General features: G+C 36.5%; 2 protein-coding genes across 8 annotated transcripts in view; both read left to right on the forward strand.

The window, feature by feature from the left end:
- The window catches only part of Nrg1 (neuregulin 1), a 987,318-nt gene that overhangs the window by 861,985 nt on the left and 109,098 nt on the right, over window positions 1–16,235 (forward strand). For 5 of the 7 annotated variants that reach the window (XM_026409434.2, XM_026409433.2, XM_026409435.2 and 2 more), the window contains exon 1: window positions 14,740–15,406. The exons of the other annotated variants lie outside the window; for them this stretch is intronic. In XM_026409434.2, coding sequence (XP_026265219.2) covers window positions 14,740–15,406 — 667 coding nt within the window. Of the gene's footprint in view, window positions 1–14,739; window positions 15,407–16,235 lie in introns of those variants that run through there. 7 annotated transcript variants of the gene reach the window in all.
- LOC144250123 (uncharacterized) lies at window positions 14,209–14,397 on the forward strand. Its single transcript, XM_077792579.1, has one exon. It carries the CDS (start codon window positions 14,209–14,211, stop codon window positions 14,395–14,397), a length of 189 nt encoding a protein of 62 aa, XP_077648705.1.

Here is a 16,235-nt window from a genome sequence, read left to right on the forward strand (position 1 = left end):
AATAAATTAATAGCAAAGTAAGTGATATATACTCATATTCTTAACTTCATTGCATTAAACTTTGTCATTAAAAATTAATGATTTATTTTTGAGCATCAAAGAAATTAGTATTTAAGCAAGAGGAATCAATTTTGTAAATTAAAATGATTTTTGCAATGTCATTTAAAAATGTGCCTCCAACAAGTATTTGTATAAAATAAGAAAGTTCCATCTTAGTAGAATATATGCCTGTTTGTTCATTGGACATGCTATCATTGGACACACAACGAGATGACTGTTCAGTATTCAGATCACATTGCAGGAATAAAAAATTTAAGTTGATTTAAATATTGAATGAGAAACTTGTTGCTTTAGAGACTTATGTATTTCTATCAGAATTGAAAAATGGAAAAAATGTTTCTAATTTTATAAAGTATATGAATCCTAATTGTTTTTTCTTTCTTTAATCACCATGCATTCATACATTTGTGAAGATGATAGTTTATGACTTTAATAATAAAACTTATTTGATTACTGTTAGCTTTTGACATGCCAGTGAGTTTGCAGATTAGTTATTAGTATATAGTTGCCATAATTGGTGTTTAATCAAAATACTTAATACTTATTTCACTTAATCATATAAAATTTCCTTATCAATTAAATTAGCTTCTATAAGCCACAAATTTTAATTATCAAATCTTTATCTATATGTATGTAATGTAATTTTTTCCTCTTTGATTTTGACCATGAATATTTTTCTATGCTGAAATTTTAGCATTTTTATGAAGTTAACATATTTCCTTGACAATTCAAGAAATCTAACTGTGCTTCATAACTGTACATTGGCATCACCAGACCTCATCAATTCACCAAACAGATAATAATAATATATTTATTTATTAATTTTAAACTAGTCACAAAAAAAGTTAACTGATGTTTATTTTAATTAACTGTTAAAAAAATTGTTACAGTCGTCAAGGCTGTTCTGATGGATTTTTTTGTTTGATGGGTACTAAGAATGGAAATAAGTGGATTCTGTTGTTCAGCTTCTAATTGTCCAACACCTCCACAGTCCTCTTGTCTAGGCCTGGTCTTGTATGGAACTGAACCTTCGAATTCTTCTATCACTAGTCAAAACAAAACACCATCAGAAGAAAACATTTTCATAGGTGAATCTCAAATAAAGGAAGATCTCAGCTATTTAGACTTGCATATAGAATAAACAGTATTTCCTGACAGGCTTCTTTAAAAAAAACATCACCATGTGTCAACCATACAAATAGAATCAATTGTAACTCTTAGGAGTCTCACTTCTGAAGTCTTTACCTTTGTGCCAGACTGGGATTAAGAAAATTTAAGTCTTCCCTTGAAATGTAAATGTGATGGAAGTCTGAACTACCTGAGCACTCCATGTCCCCAGTGTGCCTCCCTCTCTCTTTCAGTCTTGTTTAGGGCCTGTCTCATTTTAGGCACTTGCTAAATAACCATTAAGTGAACAAATAAACAAGTGAATGTAGTTACCAAAGGCAGCAAGGACGACATCAGCCTGAAACTTATCTAGGAACACTTTGAAAAAGCATGAATTAAAAAAAAAAAAAAATGGATGCTGGGTGGTGCCTTCTGTAGTTCCAGTTCCCAAGGAGGTGGAGGCTGGAGAATGGCTGGAGCCCAGGAGTTTGAGATCATCCTGGGCAACATGATCAAGAACTTCATCTCCATCAATCAATCCATCAATCAAATAATAAAACAAATGGGAAATATGTGGCACTAGAAACATTAACTAAAGACCAAATTCTTTTCTTTATTTGAGAAATTTCTAACTTGTAATATTTACACCACATTTTCAAAGAGTGATAGAATTTCTTTAGAAAAAATTTAAAGATTAAATGTTCCTACTCAGCTCTAAGTTTATGACATGCCTTCTCCTTTGATCTTCTTGATGTTAGAAGAAATACACAATGGATTGCCAGCATACTGTTTAGTATGTTACATTTTTGTGATTCATGTACTTTATTGGCAACATCATTTAAATGGGTTTGTTTCATCATGGCCAAAATTAAGCTGCATAACATTATTAATGGTCAGCCTAAAGTTGCTCATTAAGTCCAAATGGTGGAAAAAGGTGTTGCACTGATCAGAAAAGTCAGTCTGTCCAAAGTGGAAATTGTGGCATGTATGTGAACTTGTATATATATATTTTGTCATATTTGTTCTTATTTTCCTTTTTTCCTCCCTCTTCCCCCATTTAAATCTTACGTGCAAATTAAAATTTGAAAACCTCAACAAAAAATTTACCTTATATAATTTGATATCCTTTTTTCTTTTCAAAGTTTCTTTCTTCCATTGGTGCTGTAATTAATGCAATGTAAAATCATTATGCAGTTGTAGAAAGAATGATCTTTGAAGTCAGATGGTTTTGTTCTCAGTTTCATCAATTCCTAGCTGTGTAATTGCAGCTTACCTTTGTATCCTCTCTAATCCTTACTTTTCCCACATGTAAAATAAAATGGAAATAATATCCCTTCCTTTGTAGCCTGACTGTGAGGACTGTTGCATATGTTCTATTTGACAGTGTCTCACCTGCGTATTATTCAAAATCAGCCTTCCCTTCGATTTACAAAGGAGATTTTACCTCACCACTCTCAAAATTTAAGTCATGTCTTCACTCTGCAGATCTCACTTTTTAATTTAGAGAAAATAGAGATTAATAGGATGTAAATTATTTTAACTAATTGCTACAAAGTCTATAAGTTACAGCACAATGCCTGGAACACACACAAGCCACTTACTAAACACTTTTGAGATGGGTAGGTGGATGGAGAACCAAATAAATTATCTATATCTATTATTTAATATATATCTTAGGTCTTCTAGAGATGGTAGCTATTTTTACAATATCTCATTGTTGAACTTAAAATCTGCTTTTAAAAATTAGGACATCCTGAGGTTATTGCATTTTTTACCTTCCAGCTTATGAAAAGAAGATAGTTTAAATGCTGAATAGCAAATTTCCTAATTAGTTACTGCATGTTGGCTGAATTACAGAAATGCCATTTCATTTTGAGCTGGACAACTCAAGCATTTAACCTTGATTTTCTGATAGTAAAATAATTATTTTCATACCCATTCAACATAATTTTTCTCCAGTCATAGGTTATTATAAAAAAATCACCTGTCTCTTGGAGTACACCTAATTCTATATATGAGATGACTTATAATATTTCACACTCTTGTGGCCCTTTTAAAAAAAGTTACAGAGCTCTCTCTGCTATTCTTTTGCATTGCCAAATGCTTAGTTAGGTACCTTGGGAAACTGCTTAATTAATAGTACTTATCACATTAGAATATATGGTTTTAGGGTATGAGTAGGTAACAATAATTTAACTTACAATGGATCCTGATGTTTCCCACATCTATTTTTTTCCTTTGAAGACTTTTGGAGGTTAAAAAGAAAGAGGGTGATGTAGTTGTACATAGATACCTTTTAGAAGCCTTTTATATATGTCAGTGAGCAGCTTACTGATATCATTTGGAAGGACATGCAGGAGAGTGGGTTAAATTTAGGTGTTTAACCCTAAGAAGATGTCACCTGAGGATGGCTTATTTGTCTGACCTCTTGTGACTAAGGTCATGACTAAGCCTCGGGGAAGAGTTTGAGAAGTGCTTCTTTAGATTTATGTTTCATTTTAGAAATCTGTCTAAAAAGCATTTTGAATCATTTAAGTTAAGCCTTTCCTTTCTTATGGGAAGTATGTGCAGGCAGAAAAGAAGCATATGGTTAGAACTCTCTGCACTGCAGTGATATGTAAAAGAAGTACTTTTCCTGCTAGGTTAAATTACTCTGCATGCTTCTTGCTGTCAGTGATATGATTTACTTAAATACAGATGCTTTTAGAGGGGCTTTGTACTGCATCATATATATTTAATACCATATAAAATATCTGTATGCATAACTGGGTGGGAAATGGGGGCAGTTCTCCTCAGAACCTCTGGCTTCACAGAGTTCATTGACCATTTGACCCCTGGGAAAGGTACCTGCAGCCTGGGAATGCCCTGCACAATCTAAGGGTTCTATTTGTTTTGACAGCCTAAAGCCTACCGTCCAACCCTTCTGATCTTGCCAGTAGTGTAAACTTAACCTTTTCCCTGTTCATATTATTCATAGATGTTTTAGTTCCCTAGTGATTGACATATAGCATTAAGGACAGTCCCTTTCCAATAAATAAATGGTACTGGGGGTGGGGTTGCGCAGAAAGCTCTTAAGATTTTCTGTAGCAGTTAATGGTTTGTCATATAAAGATACTTCATTGCCATTAGATAATGGTCCAAATTATCTGAATCGTTTATCTGTGTTATAATTTTAAATTTTCTTTTAAAAGTCAGTTCCTTAAAAGGAAAATGGTAGGAGAAGGCGGTTGTGGGCATAGGAGAGAGATGTGGCAGAGGAAGGGAAGTAACCAAGTGTAGGTTACTAAATGTGGAATAAGTGGATTGTTTTCTTTGTTTGGCAAAAGCTAATGAATTTTTATGCTAAAACTACTGTGTTTTCTCTCATATAGTTGTGCCCCAAAACTGTCATGAAAATACCTTTTAAAAATTTTCCAACATTTTATTATTGATATTTGAATGAATTAGACAGTAAACAATTTGAATTTTACAGCTACAATTTTCCTGTATTTGTTTTATCAACTGTCTACTCATTGGTGTATCCACCAACTTTTTATTTTTTGATGGACTTTCAAGTAATTGATATTACCTGAGGATATTTTACCCCAAAATATCCCAGTATGCCAGATATGTATGTCTTACTACGTTAAAAAAATATGCCAGTGATAGATTGTGCCAGCAAAGATAATGTGTTTCTCTTGAATAATCCATAATTTTGGGAACTGAAGTTTTCTAGTCATTATTTTTGAGAGTATAATCCAGTCATCAGCATTTTCTTTTTTCTGTCCCTGACAATCAATGACTGCTTCCCTTGTCCCACCGAGTCTGGTAATTCTCCAAATTGAAAACATAAAAATAAAAAATAAAAGTAACCCAGGCTCTCCAATTCTGAGATAATCACAATTCTTAGTATAGTATGCATTTGACCCACTGCAATAATGATAAGCTGATTCGGTTTTGAGGTGACAGTCAGCCTCCCTGAAGTTATACTTCCTCAGAGTTTATTTTATGCCCTGCCATGTAGGTAATCAAGCTAATCAGAATATTTTTGTCTTTTAGGTAATTACTAATCCTCAGCCTGATCTCAGTGAAAATTTGGGGGTTCTGTAGCCCATACCTGGTGTGGCATGAGCCTTAGTTTGTTAAAGTACTATTGAATAAGTAAGTCTACATATGACTATGGGCTTCTGAATATTTTTCAGAAAGAGGACTAAATAGAATCGTGACCATAAACGGTCAAGAGAGCATTAAATAGAATAATCTTTCGAATAGAAACAGTCCTCTTGAAAGTATCAAAATGAGATAATTCTATAAAGATCATCCATGGCAGTAGTGACAGAAAATCTAAACTGTCCAATCAAGTGGGTTTACCTTTATTGGCAGTACAGAACTAAGGAGCTGTCTTTGGTGGATATGAATTGAAAGGGAAGACCCATAGACCTAAATTCTTGTCCTGACTCTGAAATTAATTTCTACATAATTTCAGGCAGGTTATTACCTGCTGGGGATTTCTTTTTCTTGCATAAAATTAAATTCATGAGTAAGGTCTGTTTTAGCTTCAAAATTCAGCCCATGAAAAATTTAAATCAATTATTATTGAGAATTCAGTTGGTCTTAGTATTAAATTAGTATTGCTCCAAGTTAATTTTTGAAATAGAAAATATATCATTCTTAAACTGTTATTATTATAGCAATATCTTGTGTGGTTTATGATAAAAAGTTTGAGTTGGAGGTCAAATCCTAAGATATTTTTATCTTATGACTTTCTAACTCATATTTTAAAGTAATAAAAATTATAACAATGTAGGAAAAGTTTCCACCCCTTGGGCTGAGAAGCAGCAGAAAAATGTGAGGCTGGCATTTCATTTTAAATGGTATATTTCAGTTTCTATAAGCATCATAAGGCTGTGACCTTACAACAAAGTTGCCTGCCAGTTAGGAGACTCACTTGGAATGCAAAATCACTTCTGGAAACTGCATATGTTTTCATTCCTTCTCCCTCACACTCGTTGCTTTGGTGCAACTTTATATTTTCATTTTGATCAGCAACAGGGAGAAGAAACTGTGTAGACTTTGAGAAAAATTATATCATTAGATACTTCTTCTGGCTGAAGTCTTTTCAAGTTTAGAAATTTGGACCATGTTTAAAAGTAAAACACTTGAGGTAATTTCTTTCCCCAAGCTTTTTTATTCTGGGTAAGTTTTGAGGGTTTGTTTCATACCTGTGAAGTTTCAAAATCCCTAGAGTTGCCTGTATTCTTATGAGTAATTCATAACAGCACTCATGTGTGTATAATCTCATGCTCAGTTTCTATTTTAAGCAGAAGATTTAAAAATCAAATTAACGCGTGTTTCTAGAGCATCTTTCTATAAGTGATATACTGTGCTATATGCAAACTACATTTCTGGGTGAGTTTGGGGATCGGTTTATAGAATCAGCTGACAAGCAACCAAACTTTAAATAAAATATTAATGCCTAAGTGCTCTACTAATGAGCTGCATGCCCAGTCCTTTTGATTTGGTTTTATTTTGTATTTGGATGAATAGAGTCTTTTGAGTAGAAACAGTCCTCTTGAAAGTATCAAAATGACATAATTCTATAAAGATCATCCATGGAAGTAGTGACAGAAAAGTTGCCCAGGCTGGCCTCAAACAAATTACTTAGATTTTCTGAAACTTTGCTGAACTTGTATTAAACCGATATTGGTTATTAGAGGTCTTTTCCCCTTGTTTTAAATAAAAATTTCTTCTAGCCCATGAAAGTACCTCTGTTGTTTGTTTGTCTGTTTTTGTAATGGTGATGGAACCCTGGGGCACTCAACCACTGAGCCACATCCCCAGCCTTTTTTTTTTTTTTTTTTGTATTTAGAGATAGTTTCTTGCTGAGTTGTTTAGGGCCTGGATAAGTTGCTGAGACTGGCTTTGTATTTGCAATCCTCCTGTAAGAGCACCACCATACCCAGCCGTATTGTTTTTTTTTTTTTTTTTTTTTATTGTTGTTGTTGTTGTTAAATTAGGTTTGTTACATTTGCCATAGGACTTGAAGAAAAAAACAAACAAGCACAGAATCTCTGTTAGCTGTGTCTTGAACTTAACTATAATAGTGCATATTAATAAAAGTGAAGATATTTGTTTGAGATAACTAATCGCACATATATTGCTGTAGTAGATGGTGTATATGAACATTAATAACATCACACTAGACACTATAATTTTTCTTTTGGTTTTTCCTCTTCCTCCCCATCTCTCCCCTCACTTGCCTCCCAAAACACCATAATCTAAAATTATTTGCATTTGCTCACACAAGTAAAACTGTCTGCAATACATATGTATTGAAAATGTTTTCTCATAGTTTATACATCCCTCTTCGGTGGTGTTTTCATACTGATGCATTCATTCAGTAAATGCCTTTTAAGTGCCATCTGTGTACCTCCCTTGTTATATCAGTGGAAACAGACACAAGTGCTTGTCCTTGTGGAGCTGATGTTCTGGTGGTAGTCATCACCCATTTGATAAAAAGCAGCATGTGTAGCAAATACAGATGATACAGTATAACTGCCGTTTTCCTCACAGCTTTTGCTCATACTTGTGGTAGATCCTAAATAGAGGAAGGGGATGGAGTTAGGCAGAGTGGAATTATATTTTAAGCAAATAAAATAGAACAGAATAAGTCTTCAACATTGCACCACCCAATGTGTGTGTGTGTGTGTGTGTGTGTGTGTGTGTGTGTGTGTTGGGATTGAACCCAGATCCTTGCACCTGCTAGGCAAGCTCTCTACCATTAAGCCACAAACCCAGCCCTGTCTTTGTCTTTCCCATTGAAAAGGCAACTTACACATTACCAAATTTCATTATTTTAGTGCAAAACACTAGTAAAACTAGTCATATATAACACATTTTCCATTTAAAATTTAGTGTTAAAGAAGGGAAAACCATAATGAGGATCCACTGTAATCTTTTCCAGTGAGTTGAAAGTCACACACCATAAAATTAATCATTTTGAGGTGAACAGCCCAATGGCATCTATCATAATGCTGCATGACCCTTACCTTCATTGAGTTTTAAAATGTGTGATTTTAAAAGACAGGTGATATAAAATTATAAATAAACTGTCTTTCAAAGATATAAGCAGATAGAAAAGCTAATTATTTCTATTTTAATCACTATACATTGCATATGTTTTGAACTATCATATATGTAAAATTCTATGTCAATTCAAAAGAAAAGGTCAAAATAAAATCTTAAAAAAACAAAAGACAAAGTGAGTTGGTATTATAACTAAATATTTTACTCATGGGAAGTAAAAAATTAATAGGTTCTTTCAAAGCAAATATAAATGTAAACTCACCATAACATTATATACAATAAAATATTTTTCTATATGAAGTTCTCACATCCACATCTTTGAGATAATTTACTGAATCTTGAGTTGCAAAGAATCATAAAGAACAAAATGTGCCAGAGCCAGTTGGTCATCATGTTACAAAATGAGAACACAGAAGCACCTTCAATCAATATCAAGCATTCGATACAACATCTCACAAAATAATTCTTAAAATTAAGTAAAATTGTCTTCTCTAAGAACTTTTTAAGTGGATAAGGATAAAACATAGAGTCTTGATTTCTCCTCAAAGTGGGCAGAAAATACCTAATACCTGCCCAATAGAAATGACTTTCGTCTCACTCATTTAGCATTGTCAATAATGCAGAAAAATATCAAACAGCATATGGATTGAGTTTGCCCTCAGATAACTTTTTTGTTTGGTTGGGACAGAAATACAGAAAAACAATTAAATATTGGTTTATTCCAAAACTTCTGTCCATCTGTTATGACATCATTGGAATGACAGTGTTTCACTAGAACAGGTTAAATTCACATCAAGCATATTTTGGAACAATCAAAGCATATTTGAGAAACAAGTATTTGAACTAGACATTAAAAGGTTGAACATATGAAAGAAAGTACAGATGATATTTTAGATAGATGGATATGAAAAAGTCTACCAATATGTTAGGGGCACAATAATCTATGGATTTTTAATTCAATCTCAATTAAAAATAAAACCAAGCAAAATATGTGTGTTGAATTGCCAACACAGCTCTAGATTTAGGACAAGCAGAAGTTGATAGTCCCAATTGTTAGTATCAAGAAGATGTCAGTATCTTTATAAGATATTATTCAATAATTATACATGACAGTTAAAATATGCCCCAATAATAGTGCAGTGAGATAACCCATGACTTGGAAGATTAGGAAGGGCTCCGTGGAGGCTGAGGGGGTGTTTTGGATTGGTGGGAAGAGCCTAACAGATCCATTTTGGTACTTGATGCTCTGATAGAACAGCAAGTTTTTAAAATTTCCTTTGGGCTTTGGAGCTTTCTTGTGAAAATCATGATTTCATATTTCATTGGCAAAAAAATATATAAATTACCATTTATACCTAGTTATCTTAAAAAATGAAATTACTGCTATCATCATTCTATATTATATACCATGAAATAAATTCTATCTTTTTTAAGTGATAAAATTTAGGAAGTTTTGCAAAGAGCAAAATAAAAAAATGCAAAAGAGAAAATAAACTTGGATAATGTGGTCAAACCCAAATGCCCTTTCATCTGCTGGAGCTGTGCTACATACTTCTGAAAATGAAAGCAGAAGTAAGTAGCTAGCTTGGGTTGAAGCAGAAGAGGAGTTTAAGTATTCTTTTATGCAATAAGAAGATTGTTTTTTCAATGAAACTGACTTACAAGGAAGCTGGAATATCAAGAATGTGGATCAGAAATACAAGGTATATTTTACCTGCTTCTTCCAAATCCATTCTATTATTATGTCTCCTCTTGACCCAGGTTGGCTTACATATATTTGCTTCCCCTGTTGTGGCAGCAAACTCTTTGTCACTCTCTCCATCAACATTTAGTATTCCTGTCCTGAGTCTGGACTGGCACTGTGATTATTTAACAAAGAAGATGCAATGCAAATAACTTGTGGCACTCCACAGCAGTCTTTATCAGGACTGGAAGCCTATGCTTCCTTTCAGAACCTAACCACCATGCTATGCAAAGCTTAAGCCACATGGAGAAGCCACATGCTTGTCCGCCATTTGACACCTCCAGTTGAGCTCCCAGCTGACATCTGCTTCAGCTGCCAGTCATATATGTGAGCTACCTTGAATGTTCAGGCCAAATTATGTCTCTAGCGGGCATCAAATGGGGCAAGAGAACCACTCAGCTGAACCCAGTAAATCAACAGCCTAGTGAGACATAATAAAGATTGCTATTTTAAGCTATTTCAGGGCAGTTTATTTTGCAGCAATGTGTAATTGAAATAGCTCCCCCAAAAGAGTTCTAGAATTGAGACCATGGAAGAGCTCATTTAATTTAAATTAAAAATAGATCATATTGAAATGGCCTATGTTTAATCATTATAACTCACTTCTGGAAACCAGTAGGCAAAATTTTAGAAGGCTCTTGTTTTGGAAACTAGGCACCTTTAAATTTGTTAATTGTAGTAAGGTAAAAAATTCACGTTTGGTTGTTTATTCTTTCTGGTTCTCTTATTCTCTCATTGAATTGAAATGTAAAGAATACATAATAGACATACTGTTTTGATTGAAAAAAATCAGTGTTTTTCAGCATAAATAGCATGAGTCAGGCCTTCTTCAGATCTTGGCTCTTTATTTATTCATTTACTTCATGGCTAAATTACCTAAATTTCCTGAGCCCATGTCTCTTTATTTTCAAGGTAATAAGGACTATATAGTATTAGCAAAGATCAGAAATAATGTATGCTATGAACTTAGGAGAGTGCCAGGCACATAGGTAGAGCTCAAATAAATGTAGCTTTTATTATGAAAAAGGTGGTAATAGAAGGTTTTAAAAAGGTAGTAAAAAGATTGTCTCTTTTCATGTTTTTTAAGAGGACATGGAAATATGGGTGTTCCTGGGGTTTATTACAGTGGAACTTTAAGGGTTAAATATAGTTTGTTCTATAGTTCTTCCTATGGACATGTGTATGTTTCATCCAAAGGCAATTCTGACCTATAACCCCATGTATGCTACCCTTCCTCGTGTACTTATTGCTGTAGATTTGATGAAGGGATAAAGGTAACTTTTGGCTCCTAGTCCCCAGGGTAGAACTAATGGAGAATTCCTTTTATTCTTCACCTCCTGTCCCACTCCCTTTCCCCAGTTACATTCATCTTCCAATTTAGTAGAAGAAAACAATTTTATAGGAAACTGACTCTCTGCAAGCTGATCTCAGTGCCAACATGTCACAGAGTTCATGAAATCCATTCCCAGGGAGCAAGCACACTCATCCCAAAGTTTGATTTGTGTAGTCCAGGGCAAGGAATAGTTGTAGCAGACCTTAAGACACTATCTCTGATATTTTGCTCTTGCCTTTATATAACATGTTGTCTTTCTTTGGTTTTTAATATGACAACTAGAGCAACATTCCCTAGCTTATTATGTCTGTTCAATATTTAACTCGTTTTTTTTTTAACTTTTTTAAAAATGCATTCTTTTAGTTGTTGATGGACCTTTATTTTATTTACTTGCTTATATGAGATGCTGAGAATCGAGCCCAGCATGTCACAAATGCTAGGCAAGCCCTCCATCACTAAGCCACAACTCCAGTCTGCAATATGTTAGCTCATAATGATTAAGGTGAGGTAATTATGATTGGTGCAAGTTAATAACAGATTTTCACATCTCTGGGTTATTGTTCTTGGTTTCTTCTCTCACCTGTATGACTTGGGGCTAGAGGAACTCCACTTTGGTCTTTGAAATTTAGATGACCATGCCCAAGATGAACTGTCAAAATATCAAACTTGAGAGTTATATTGGTTTGGGGGCAGAATTGAAGAGTTGCTATGTATGTAAATTGAGTGATCTTTGAACAAATTATAAATGATCCTAATTTAGCCTAAACCTTTACCTGTTTATGTTGCTTTGGAATACTTACATGATAATTGTAAGTATTCCAATTGATAATTGATAATTAAGATCATAATGCTCCAGTATTTTCTGTACTATAAAATTTCCTGTCCATCACTAGAATCTTTATTAAGAGAGCTCTCAATACTTTAAAATTAACAGGTAAAGCTAGAAAATGAGCATAGAAATGATTTTAAAATGTGGTTATTGGTGTATAGATGCAGGTCATAGAGAGCTGAACTTAAGTATAACTCATTTTGTCCATAAGGTTGTCATAGTTATGGTTACAATTATGCAAATTAATTCCAGCTTTTGTTGTTAGTGATAATACTGAAAATACAGTTTAAGATATTACTACCCTTGAAATCTTTTATAACTGTGGAGTAATTTCATATTGAAGGAAATGATAATATTCTTATCTCCTGCCATTTGAAGCTTAAACATATTTCAAAAGAGTTGAAATTGTGCTATACAAAATATAAAGTGCTTAAAGCAGATTTTCATAGGACTTGTGCTCCAAATTTTATGGCTTCTGGGACTCATTTGATGGATATATAGTATAGATTTAGAGAGTTTTTTAAGACTCCTATTGACATAAGTGAATACAATGGTTCCTTGGAAACCATTCAGATGTCCAGTCTCAGTGAAATGTGGATTAAGGTTCAGATGCATATAGCACACATAGATGTGCAACAGAATGTTCTGAGGAGCCTGCCTTCTCCATTAAGGACATTGCATTTCTTTTCATCTTTTAATGACTACTGGTTTAACAGGGAGGGGGGGGGAAACAGCGTAGAAACTGTAAGGTACAGCTCCTGAAACCTAACCCAAATGGCATGTTGTATTGAAAACTGTTCTCAATACTTGCAGTGCCTTTATAGCTGAGGACATGTGGTATATATTACAGCATCCAGGGAATTCAAACCTCCGCAGTGTGGAGTCACAATGAAAGGCTAATTTAAAAATGAAGCAGTAGCCCTTGCTCCTATGTTACTTAGCAGTGTGTCCTAATCTCTTGACATTAATTTAGCCTGCTCTGGATAGAACAAGGGAAATGCAAATTTAAGGAAAGGGGATGTAGGGGCTTCTCTTCCTTCCCTTAGTACTTCTCATCCTCTAACACTCTGAATTTCACATCGGACACAGTCATCATAGAAAGGGCTAAAGGCAGAGCTGTCCATGGTTAGAAAACAATGTTTCTAACTGTTGGTTGAAATTAGGTAATAACAGTCCTGCTGGTGAACAAAACTTATTAGAGTAGACTGGGGAACAAATGCTATCTCTCAGCAGCAGGCAGGAAGAAATTGCTGTTGAAAAAGCTTACCTCTCTGGGGAGGAATCAGATATCAGACTTTGCCAAGCCTCAGGTCCAACCCATAAGTTCCCACCTATATCCCCCGCCCCATCCCAGCTTTGTTAGATTGCTAGAATCGATCGCTGGCTTTTCCTGACCCAACAGTAGGTGAAGGAAAGAGTCAGCAAGAGGGAGAGCAAGCAAAAGGGGGGCAGGGGGAGTTGGAAGACTGGGGCTGCTTTTCTAGAGCAAGAAAGAGAAAGGGAAAGGGGGGGAGGTGTGCATGGGGACCAAGCTTAACTGGTGCCTGCCTGCTTCTCTTTGATTTGATGGCCTTTATTCCTCCTAATTGGATAAAATAGGAAGTCACTGGCAGTCCTGTGTTGCTGGGTGCACAGTACTGATTTTACTCAGACCAGCCGGCAGCACAGAGTGGGGGATAGAGGGTGGGGGCTGGGAGAGTGGGAAGAGAGAGAGAGAGAGGAGAGAGAGAGAGAGAGAGAGAGAGAGAGAGAGAGAGAGAGAGAGAGGAAGGAAGGAGAGAGAGAGAGGAGAGAGACAGGACGAGTTTGGGATGAGGGGTAAAAAAGAGAAAGAGACTATGAAGAAGGAAGACTGCAGAGGAAGAAAGTGAGCGCTCAAGAAGGACAAAGAGGAGTGGTTGGGGGGTGGGGGTGGAGGCAGGGCGGGGAAGGGAGTCACCGCCCCTCCTGGCCGCAGGCTTTCCTTCAGATCCCTCTGTGATGCTACTGTTTGCAGTGATGCTCGGAGGGCAGGCACCTGCTGCTCTGTAATGATTCAGCCTCTTTCAGCCGTCGCGTTAACACAACAGGATGCTGTTGCTACTGTCACTGCTGCCTCTCCTGCCGCCGCCGCTGCTGCCGCCGCCGCCGCCGCCGCTGGTCCTGCTTTTGCTTTTACTTCTCCTGCATGACACTTGTTTTCTTCATCTCAGCAAACACCAGCTTCAGATGCTTGAGGTGAGACACATGCCTTTCAGTTTGGGCTACTGGTTTACTTAATTAGCCAGCCATCATCGGCTCCGATTCTGTTTTTGGCCCCTCCTGATCAGCCGGGATGGTTTGCAGAAGCATTTAAAAGAACTGGAAAAGTGGCCCAGAAACAACAGCTAAAGAATTATTACAATCTACTTTTATTTTGTAGTTGCCAGAAAGCTTTTCTTTCTTTTTTCTTTTTCTTTTTTTTCCTCTATTCTTCCAACTGAACTCCTCTCGCTTTTGATAATGGCCTTGGACTTGGACGACTTATCGATTTCCCCCTCTAAGATGCTGTCTCATTTGGTTGGGGGGGGCTCTGCATGGTAATGGACCGTGAGAGAGGCCAGGCCTTCTGGAGGTGAACTGATGGAGATTTATTCCCCAGACATGTCTGAGGTGCCTCCTGTGAGGTCCTCTAGCCCCTCCACTCAGCTGAGTGCAGACCCATCTCTGGACGGGCTTCCGGCAGCTGAAGACATGCCAGAGACCCAGACTGAAGATGGGAGAACCCCTGGACTTGTGGGCCTGGCCGTGCCCTGCTGTGTGTGCCTGGAAGCCGAGCGCCTGAGAGGTTGCCTCAACTCAGAGAAAATCTGCATTGTCCCCATTCTGGCTTGCCTGGTCAGCCTCTGCCTCTGCATTGCTGGCCTCAAGTGGGTATTTGTGGACAAGATATTTGAGTATGACTCTCCTACTCACCTTGACCCTGGGGGCTTAGGCCAGGACCCTATTATTTCTCTGGATCCAACTGCTGCCTCAGCTGTGTGGGTATCGTCTAAGGCATACACTTCACCTGTCTCTAGGGCTCAATCTGAAACTGAGGTTCAAGTTACAGTGCAAGTTGGCAACACTGCTGGGTCCTCTGAACCTTCAGCAGCACCAACCCCGAAGAATCGTATTTTTGCTTTTTCTTTCCTGCCATCCACTGCACCGCCCTTCCCTTCAACCACTCGGAACCCCGAGGTGAGAACACCCAAGTCAGCAACTCAGCCACAAACAACAGAAACTAATCTCCAAACTGCTCCTAAACTTTGTAAGTAGAGAGACAGAGAGAGAGATGATGGTGATGCATAAAGGGTGGGATGCAGCTTCCAAGAGGTGTTCTCTAGAATCAGTGTGTAGCTGCTTCCTTTCTTCTTGGGTTTTAATTGCATGGTTTTATTGGAGCAAATCATGTGACTCTCATGCTCAGGGTAATATTGAAGAGATGAGTAAAAGAAAAAAAAATTGTATAAACTCCTGGTATTCATCAGTTTTCTAACAGCAGCTCCCGCTAGATGGATTGTTAAATCTGGGATTTGGGATTCAGAACTTCAGCATCAGAAGGTCATGCTTGAATTTAAGTTGAATTCAGTTTATCTCTGATGTTTTTAGAAATTAAAACATCAGGCCGTCCTTTATTTTTTAATAGGAATATAACTTCCGTACACCCATGAGCATTATTTGGCATTTTACTTTTCCCAATTTTAAAAGTTGCTCTTCCCCTCCAGTAGCCCCAAACTGCCTGTTACCTGTCTCCATCTCTTCTTCCTATTCCCTCACCACTTCTTCCCGACCTTTGTGTTTTCATTGTTTCTTCCCCAAACTGCAGCAAGTCTGTAGATCTTTATAGTGCTCAGCTCTCCCTAGCCTGACACTATTGCTGTCCCACCCAATTTGTACTTTTGGTTACTGAGCACTTATCAGGAGCAGTTTTATTTTGTTCAAGACACATTGCAATTCTGCAGGAAGGGATTTTCCCAGATTAGTTTTGTCTCCTGTAATCAGACATTTAAATAGCTTCCTTGGCAGTCATTAACGTATAAGTTCCATTAGTGAAGTACATCATTTTTTTCAGACATGTGTCATTTTAGCCTGCCAGG

This window comes from Urocitellus parryii, chromosome 14 (assembly GCF_045843805.1).
Source record: "Urocitellus parryii isolate mUroPar1 chromosome 14, mUroPar1.hap1, whole genome shotgun sequence".
NCBI lineage: Eukaryota > Metazoa > Chordata > Mammalia > Rodentia > Sciuridae > Urocitellus > Urocitellus parryii.